This window comes from Barbus barbus (genome assembly GCF_936440315.1).
Source record: "Barbus barbus genome assembly, chromosome: 8".
NCBI classification, from domain to species: Eukaryota; Metazoa; Chordata; class Actinopteri; order Cypriniformes; family Cyprinidae; genus Barbus; species Barbus barbus.
The window spans coordinates 12319758-12330341 of NC_136736.1; the positions used below are offsets into that span (position 1 = coordinate 12319758).

General features: G+C 35.6%; 1 protein-coding gene across 3 annotated transcripts in view; it reads right to left on the bottom strand.

The window, feature by feature from the left end:
* LOC306873545 (rho GTPase-activating protein 10-like) overlaps window positions 1-10584 on the bottom strand; it is a 96969-nt gene that overhangs the window by 72797 nt on the left and 13588 nt on the right. Inside the window, exon 1 of one of the 3 annotated variants that reach the window (XR_013784501.1) lies at window positions 10009-10547. The exons of 1 other annotated variant lie outside the window; for it this stretch is intronic. Coding sequence is in view for 1 of the 2 variants with exons in the window: in XM_079422905.1 (XP_079279031.1) it covers window positions 10009-10162 (154 nt within the window). In the remaining variant the exon portion in view is untranslated. Of the gene's footprint in view, window positions 1-10008; window positions 10581-10584 lie in introns of those variants that run through there. One more of the 3 variants, XM_079422905.1, reaches the window with a different exon arrangement.

Consider the following 10584-nt stretch of genomic DNA (forward strand, 5'->3'; position numbering starts at 1 on the left):
TGTTTGCCAAAAAATAGTTCAACTCTCATTTGATTAAAAGATAAATTAAATTAATGTTTTATGCCTTCATTTGCACTGCTCTGTAAATGAAAACTAATGGAAATTACTGTCACATAGGCCAAGACTAAGATACTGTCACATAGGCCAAGATTAAGTTACTGTCACATAGGCCAAGATTAGGATGACGGAAATTGGGACATTTCAATAGGCTATTGAACCAAGTGAGCCTATAACAGGCTATTAGTGTTATAGTTTCATTAAAATAGTTGCGGTCTTCTTCGCAACTTCTACAATGGAGCTATGAAGACAATTAAATTATTTACATGTATTATATACATTGTGCTTTTTAAATTAATCAACTGATGTGCATTAGATGATGAATTGAATAGTCACCTCTTGTAGGTTATGATTTAGTCAACCGAAAATAATTAATGAAGAATTATGAGAGGTTATGCTATTACACATACATTTCTAACATGTAAATTATTGAAGCCAAATACTTACATTTCCCCAAGCTGTTTAGCTGTAGTATTTAGTATTCATAGGCTTAATCATGAAGCATACAGTGGCCCCACTTTTAACTCTCTCTTTATATATTACCCTTATTGTAGATGGATGCATGGGGGAAGACAAGAGTAAGAAGTGCAACCAACACTAGGGAAGGCCGTTTTTGTCAGAGCCCTTGTTATTCTTAATTTTGACATTCATTTAAATTTTTACACCAGACATATATATCGGTTCAATATATCGGTTATCGGTCTACTTGGTCTGTAATAATCGGTATCGGCATCGGCCCTGAAAAACACATATCGGTCGACCCCTAATATATATATAGAGAGAGAGAGAGAGAGAGAGAGAGAGAGAGCAACAATAAATGTATGTGTGTTTTCTTAATTTCTCCAATACCGACAGAAGTACCGATAACGTCAGAGCTTATCGATACTCCGGTCTTTCATAATTTAGCCCCGAGACCGATTTAATACCGAGTTTCGGTACCCATCCCTAATTATGACAGGACATTATTTGGCCAAGATACAAATATTTGAAAATCTGAGGGTGCAAAAAATCCAAATATTGAGAAAATCACCTTTAAACTTGTCCAAAAGAAGTTCTTAGCAATGCATTTTACTTATCAAAAAGTTCTGATATACTTACAGTAGGAAATTTACAAAATATCTTCATGGAACATAATCTTTACTTAATATTGTAATGATTTTTGGCATAAAAGAATAAATCACACATTTTGACCCAAACAGTGTATTTTTGGCTATTGCTACAAATATACCTGTGCTACACTGTTAGGCATTTCTGTAATTTCTGCAGTTATTTACTGTATATCACCCAGTATAATACTGCACATTCCCTTTACAGTAAATAACTGTAATACCCTTTGCATCATGGGAATTTTCTGTGACGTCAAACCCCACATACAGAGACTTACTGTATTTTTAAAAAAATCCTGTATACTACTGTATTTACTGCAGTGGTTCTCAAACTTTTTTGGTCGCGCCCCCCCTTTAAACCTATAAAAAAATCTGGCGCCCCACCCCCTTCCCGAATCCCCATCCAACCTCAGACTACCAAATAATTTCAATAAACTTTATGAAAAATTAATGTTTTTTTTAATTAAAAAAGCCTACAGCAGAAAAGAAAAACACCTGCAACACTTGAAACATTGAAAAATATTATTATTATTCTCTCTGTAATTTTTTTTTAAATTAATTTTTACTTATTTATCAAGCGTTTTTTGTTTTTGTTTGTTTTTTTGGGTTTCATGCCGTCCGCTAAGGCATAGGACACACACAGGCCTTTCCTCTCACCAACGAAATGAAAATCGTATCTACACCAGACGCAAGCAGCAAATACAGTAGAACCCATTAATCAGGGACATTGTTTACACTGGATGTGGCGAGGTGCGGCACGACACGACATATCCCAAATGCCTTGTTCAATTTATGACATACTGACACAAAATTAAAATGAATTTCAACGATCGCTTTGATGCGTCCAGTGTACACGGTTGCGGTGCGACAGGTTTTTATGTGCCTATAAACAGAAATCTCTCAGGTTTCTTTAAACATATCTTAATTTGTGTTTTGAAGATGAAGAAAAGTCTTATGGGTTTGAAGCAACATGAGGGTAATGGAAGTTTTATTTTTGGATGGAAATACAGTCTGTTCACTAGGTTTCTGTTGTGTACCTATGGTCATTCAGCCAACAGAACATTAAAGCGATGTCTTTCAAAAAAGTTTCCAATAAACAAAATATTCTGGAAAACATGGAAAAAGAAAATGAGATGTGACTTACTACCTTGAGACAGAACAGTGCATTGAATGGACTGTACGTCACTCACAGCATGGTTTTTTAATTGCAGAAAATGAAATATAGTGTCTACCTGACTAAGGCCTGTGGTGATGATGTTGCATAAACACCAACAATAAAACTTAGTGTTCTCTGCAAGGCAAATAAGCATCTGCACAACACATGAAGCTCATTTCTGACTTGCATGTCTTCTCCTGAAAAAGTAAACCTTCCCTTTCCATGATCTCATATCCACTTTAATTCCATTTTAATGAAATATTATGACGATGTTTGGCAGACAATGCATTGAGATTACTGGGAGACTGTTGCCAATCTCAATCCTTGGCAAGAGTTGAGAACATCTCACAGATACTTATAAAACGTAAAATGTGACATGCAGAGAGCAAAGACTAAACGGTCTATTTGCTTTGCTTTGAAGACATCAGTGTACAGCTTTTTTGCCTCCAGTGTCCTGAAATGTGGAAATAATTGTACTGTTTCAGCAGAGCAAAAACAAACCCCGCAGAAGCTGATGTATGTATTTGCCCCCCGTTATGGTAAAGGCGTCCATTGGCTGTGGAATACAAAAACCGCTATTTGTTTCCTATGGACATAGACAAACAAGGATCACATCTCCTCTGGGGAGAGGGGAGGATACGAGGACAAGTCAAAAGGTTGTGTGACAAAGACTGGCTGCTCTGCAGAGGAAATGGACGAAAACAGGAGAGCATCCTCTGAATCCTTCTCGTCCACTGAGGGATTCCTGTTCCACAGCAGCTGACAGCCTGGTTGTCACACGTCCCTCTGAATCAAGGATTCCATGGCCAAATACATCCTCCCAGACTTCCAAAAGGTGGAAAAATTAGGCAGTAAGACTTCAGTTACACTAAACTGCAGACCATTAATCTGTGGATTCTTGCTACATAAAAATCTTGAGAATATGCCAACACAAAAGTTTGAAAATCTTCTAAGGAGACACAATCACTTTATATGATGAACAGATTTAATCACATATAAACATTGATCAACACACAGATAGAGCACATCAAATATGATAAAGCTCAATTGTGCTTGCATGATGCACAAGAACCCATTTAATTTTTAGGTTTAATTTCCCATGTCACGCAATGAGTTTCAGCAAGAACCTGTGAGGTTTGTTCTTGTGCATCAATCAAGTATGGTTGCGCTGCCTACCACTGACCATATTTAATGTGCTCTATGTTTAAAAAAATAAAGTAAATAAATCTGTTCATTATATAGAGTGATTGTGTCTCTTCAGAGGTTTTGGATTAAACTGCTTTATTCATTCTGAGAGTACTATTTTTACAATGTCTTTATTAGTTATTAAGTAGATATTATATCATTTGTGATTTAAAGATAAGGGTAAGTGATTACAGAATTTATTTTCTATTTTATGAACTATTCCTTTATAAACAAGCTCTGATTCTTTTGCTGCCAATCCAGGGATCAACGCTAAGGATTTTGTCTACTGGCCTTATCGGGCCAGTTGTTCAAATTTTTACTTGCCCTGCCAACATTTTCACTGGCCCTGACACAAAAAAAATAAAATAGTTGCTGTTATCATTGTTTTTGATCTCTATTATAATAAATAAGCTTATGTGACACCAATATTTTAGATACCAAATCAATTTTACAATTCTCTTTCAATTTCGATACCACAGCAAAAATCACTAGCCAGAAATAAACATAAATATAAAAGTTGAAACATTATTAAAAGTGTATAGCACAAGTAATAGCACAAATAAACATAGGCCTATAGCACAAATATAGAAATTAAATGATGCTTTAGGTTTTTATGTTTGTAGATGTTCGGGTACAGAAATTGAAAAATCACATATGAAATAACATTTGCATATTCTTCACTCTTTGTTGCACCTTGACTTTTCATAGCCATTTGAAATTAGAGGCAGCCACAGCATTTTAATCATGAAATTGATCATAAAAAAAACATGTGCAAGGTTTGATTTATATTAGACTGTATAATTTCAAAATCTGAAGCAAAAACAGAACGACCTGACTTTAGCTTTGTGAAATTATGCCACATAAAACATCTGCATGCATGACACAGAAACAGCAGGCGGGCTGAATGAGACGCAATTTCACTCTCTGCCAGCAGGTGGCACTTATAGAACAACTCCTTGGTTATAGCTGTAAACAGAGCAGCGCTGAGCTTATTAACATTAATTTAAATGCATTATACGGAGACAAAATGAAAAGAAAACGCCATTTCTAAAACAGTCAGTTCCCCTCAGAAACATTCATATAAAATTCAATATTTGGATTTACTTCCTATGTTTCGCGCATCGTGAACGGTGATCTTGATCTGACTGCTACAGTATTTGTTTCCTCTTTGCGTTCGTCTTCAGCGTCTCTGGCCTCTGTTAACAGCCGTTTACAGACTAATTATAATAATAACGTAACCTTTCCACACGAATGGCATTTGGGAAAATGATTGCAGTGCAATTTGTGTGCAAGCACTGGACAGAGATAAAACAAATAAAACAAAATATGTCCGGTCGAACGGTGCATCGGTACTCCAGTGTATAAATTAGACTAATCTAGTGTTGTCAAAAATATCAATATTTCGATAAATATCGATACTGAAATATCTGAACGGTACCAATATTAATTTCCCGAAGTATCGATACACCGATACTAGCCGAGCTGTCACTTTCACTTCTCTCCAAAGGCGCGTGGACAAGCACCACACGTGACCGCACTCGTCTCCTTCGCTCTGGTTAAATAGCAAAAGTGAAGTGAATAGAAAGATGACTGCTCTGGTTGTTAAAGAACACAGCAGGAGCGCTATCTGTAGGGATCTATGATCTCCGCGATGCAGAGAACGCCACGGAATCCAGTCATAAAAACGGAATTTACAGTTTAACGCGGAATGTCACGGAATTTGTCAAAGTTTGGATTAATTAAAAGTAGGTCATTACACTTAAATCAAATCGCGATATGGACTAGTATCTGTAAATATTAAGCTGCAAAAGTGGATTTAAATATGAATCCTGCATGTTCTGCGCGTCTCTGTGTGAATGTGCTGCACGTGCGGTTGTGTTTACTAATGTGGCGCTCGCGGTGATTTCAGCGCCTGGTGTCTCAATGAGTACATAAATACATCAACAATATCTCCAGAACTGATCTGAAAGACACTTTACCAGCATTTTACCATTTAATTTGAGTAAAACTAGCGTCATATCATACACACACAGAACTTTAGAAGTATTCACGGCAACCCGTCAAAATAAAAGTTCAGTTTAACAGCCTATTAAAGACCGTGTGCCAGAAATAGGCTATATTACTATTATTTAGTAGAATGTACATAATACTACTACTTACTACTACTGTTCATTTTTTTTAAAGAAATAATCACAAAATATTTTAATTTTAATAGTAAATCCCCTTCATTTGCCAAAAATGTAAATGTTTAATTTTCATTAATTAAAATATAAATTAATTAAAATTGTTTTATGCCTTCATCTGATATCCAGTAAAATTTAAATACACAACACAGAATTTCTGAGGGGGAAAACACATTTCATAAGGCTACTGTAAGAATAAATAAAAATAGTTTGTATGCATTCAAATAATAGACATGCTAAAACACAGAATTTGGTAACAATAAAACATAAGGTGAGAAAACAATAAAACATTTCATACGGCCCTAAACGTGTCATTTTTGTTACACTTTTAATAAATTAAATGTTAAATTGTATAATTTTCATGATTTTAATGAATTAGACATGCTTTTAGATTAATAGCATTTAATTTGACCATTAAAAAAAAAAAAAGAGTCCAGAAAAATTCAAACGGAAAAAAACGGAATCCAGAAAAATTTAAATGGAAAAAATTGAATGTAGAAAAAAATAAAATGGAATTTGGGGAAAAATCAAACGGATTTCATAGGGCCCTATATCTGGAAATATTTTGGTTATGAAGCAAATGAGAATATCAACAAATAGAACTTTGGATTTTAATTAGTACATGTATTAGTAAACGTTAGTTTCAATTAACATTTAACTAAGATTAATAAAAGATTAATAAATAAATCAACAAATGCAGTACCTCAAGACATTTTTTTGTTCATGTAAAATATACAGCATGTTCTCGACTTGTTACATTTATCTTTAAATTAAAAAAATTACCCCCTTAATATTGTGGCAGTTTTTTTCTCCGTGGTATCGAAAATGGTATCGAGTATCGATATTTTTCAAGGTATCGTATCGAAGTTAGAAATTCCAGTATCGTGACAACACTAGACTAATCATTGTTAAAGCTACAAAGTTACTTACCAAGATGGGTATTTTGACATACTTTTTTATGTATTTGCCCGTTCGGGCGGCTCGCGCGCGTCAGAGATGCGGCTGTCTGTGCGCGCGCTGTTCACACAGAACAGAACACAGCGAGCGAGTACAACTGAATGGAGTTGACTTTCACGCAAAAATGCTTTTTAAACGCTTGAATTTTTAAATAAACAAGGCTTTAATTAAAACATGCAAATGATAAAATTTTGCGACAACGCTGCAGTGGCCTGATCATGCAAGAGACAAATCCGTCTACTGTTCCGAACGTCTTTCACGCTGGCCCCGGGCCATCAGGCAGTCCTAATTCACTGTAAAAAAAAAATAAGTTAAGCTAACTTAAAATTTTAAAGCAACCAGCTTCAGCAGATTTTTGAGTTCTCAACTTATTTTTGTAGGAGATTCTCAACTTTTTGTTGTATAAACTTAAAACAACAAGTTTTAAGTTTATAAAAAAAACACAAAAATCTGCTGAAGCTGGTTGCCTTAAAATTTTAAGTTGGCTCAACTTTTCTTTTTTTTTTTACAGTGTTGTCGAGCCGTGCAATCAGTATTGCACTAAAGAAGAGACGAAGATTAAACACTTAGTGGTCATTATCAATGCCATTTATCAAACAAGTATGAATTTTAGCAAACAAAAGAAGACAAATTATTTGGTTGATTTCAAAACCATAAGAAAAACAAGCACAGGCGGAATAACTGGACTCTTTCATGGTTATTTGCCTCAGGGACACAGCCAATTCTGCTCAAGATGACACTTGAAAGAATGATAAGCTCCTGCCTATTGTGAAATTCTTTATGAAAGGGCATTAGCTTCTTTTAAGTTTAATGGTTTAATGCTCATCAGCGCCCCAGTTTTTGCTGTAAACTGTTCCTTGGTCACTGCACAGAGTCAAGTGAGCAGTAACCACTGGGGCAAAGCCAATCACTACAACATTAAGGAATGCTCCAGACACTGCCTGCTTTAGAAAGTCAAATGTAAGTGAATAGTCAATTGAAGCATGTATGCATGCCAAGCAAAACTCTGCTAACATGGTGACCAAGTGTGTGTGTTATATTCAGTTTTGCCAAAATTCTTGTCATGTTATTTTGTTGCCAACAAACACAAGAAAACAATCAAATGTAATTTGTTACTAAGGCCAATAAGGTGACCAACACTAATACTGAAATGCTTAATTCTGTAGCATGTAATAATTCTGAATTATGGCCATAGCAGTTGTCTGATTGAAAGATGCACGCTCCACTGCTAATAACACAGTTGTGTTGAGAGATCATTCAGGTCATCTAAGTGGAAGCGTGTCTAATTTGCAGTGCTCACTGGAGAGGCAAACAAAGGCGTTAACTAAATGTGCTTTCACACAAGAGGTGGTCCATATGCGGCCCACCGTAAATAATAAACCTCTATCAACAACATATATTATGAATTTTTGCATACTCCCTGTCAGATTTATGATGAATTTTTTTTTTATATATTCCTTATCCTTTCATACTGATTTATTGCAGTTAATTTGTTACACAAGTCATGGTGGTATTCATGGATGTCATGATATAAAACCAATGGGTTTCAAAATTACATACATGCATAAATAAATAAATAAATAAATAAATATTCCACTAAAGCGTGGACTCTGAAGAGGACACCGAGTCATTTGGGATAGGGCCTAAAGCTTCAATTGTTTCCACTAGTTTTTCCACTGTTTTTCTTTACAAGTGATCCCAAGAGTGTAGTTCAGATTTGAAAAATGAAACCATGAATAGAGATTTTTAGTGTTCAAACTGGCTTACTTCAAGATGACTGGCTGTTACAGTAATGACATGTACACCTCCATTCAAACCATTGTCCATTTGATTGTATTTCAAATATTCCATTGTAGAACGAATACAACAGGTCTGTTTATATTCAAAAGGTGGCTAAATGTATTTATTTATTTATTTTGTTAAACAACAATTCCATGATCCCCCCCCCCCCCCCCCCCCCCCCAATTGTTTATTTTTTATGCTTTCATTTCAAAGTACATTAAGATATTACAGAGAATGCATTTCTTTATAAATTGGATAATAACAAAAATATAGGCTAAGTAGACACTTTTGACAAATCACACATCAAAATATTAATAATAATAATAATAAAAAATTACCATGGACACAAATATTGCAAAATGGCAAGAGGAAGTCATTTATCTGTCTGTAGTATAAAGTGTGAATTACAAACTGATTGAACAGACTGACTGAATTCAAAACTAGGTACACAATTACAAATACTTTAAGCACTGTATATAAACATTAATTGAACACAATACCTGCTGCATGACATCACTAAAATACTTCAAAAAACATTATGTGGGAAAACAAAAGTGGACAAAGGATAAAGTCTTTGCTTGTTTTTCTTAATCCTGCAGGAAACCAATGAGTTTATGTTTCCTATGTTTTAAACCAAGTAAAACTAAGCTGCTAACCCGTGAATATTATGTGGGCTGTACCATGAGCCTGCTGTCCTGCACATCTTAATTTAGCCATATTTAGCATTATCTAGAAGCTGTGACACTACTTATGCATCATGCACAAGACTGAAAAAAGAAAGAGGAACCAACCACAAAATCTAAAAAGTTTAAAATCTAACATTTCTTTAGCATAAAACTCAACAGCACCTAAAAACTTTTGGTCCTCCATTTGTATTTGCACAAAAATGTCCTGCTATCAGAACAAACACTCACATTAAAGATAACTCTACCCAAACACTGCAGATCCCAACAATTCAAACATATCCAAAAAAGGTCTGAACATCCAGGGCGTAATACGCAAGCTTTATTTTTAGCCAATTTGTTCTGCCCTGTCCTAAATACTAGGAAAAAGGCAGAATATAATAAAAGCATACAAGGAAGGGATATGAAATCTTTACAATAAAACTTTACACGTGAAGGTACAGGGGTGGGTCACATGACAGAGGTGATAAGCCACAAATGAAGATGCATTACTGCAAGTGTCTGAACTGAGAAACCTGTGGCCTTTCAAAATAAATTGCACAAGTGCTGCAAAAATCCTTAACGTAAACAGACGTAAAAGCAGACTTGTAGGACACCTGGTGATTTGCACACAGATCATGTACAGTAAACCACAACCCCAGAACTGGGTGAGGTCAGCCAATGTTATGCCACGCAAGCTCATTTTCTCTGCTCTACACTAAATGAACCGACCAGCAAAACTACTCCAGCAAGCTCTCGGGTAAAAGTGTAAATAGGAATGACATAGTAGTGACCTTGACAAAAATACAAGACCTGACATTTGCATAGTTTGGATCACATGTTGACTTAATGGCAAGCTTTATTTTCATTTGAAGCACACATCAAGTTTAAAAGCAGAGATAAAATGACATGGCACTTACGTTGTGTGGCATTGATGAGATTCTTTCCATCTTTATACAGCTCTTTGATAAACCTGCCGGTTTTGTCCAGCTCTGCTTCATGAGCTTTGATTTTCTCTCTGAAAGCAGGACTGTCCAGGTAACTCTCACTGAACTCCAACGGGTGTAACCCCATTTTTACTGGACTCGGCTAGTTTACAGACTAGCTAGTGTTTAAATCCCGTTAGAAAGCGACCAGCGAATGAATAAAAACTGGTCGAATAACGAAATGATATTAAAAAGGTAACGGAAAGCTGTACTAAAAAGCCTTTACTAACGCGTCCTCGTATATTTTAGGAAGACCAAACGCGTCGGGAGTTCTCTTGGGAATAAAAGTCGCACAAGTAAACTTGGCCCTGGGTAACGTTATATTAAGTAGTTTCCAGGATTAAACTCTCGCAAGATATGGTAAAACAGCTCTACGCTACACGGATATCTAATGAAATAAAGGTAATAATGTGCAGTCAGGGTTTTGGTCCGCGAATGACAGTCGACTCGCGTGAGTCTCCTCCCGCGTGCAGGACTTTTTTTTTACCTCTTCACGTCATCACGCCTGGC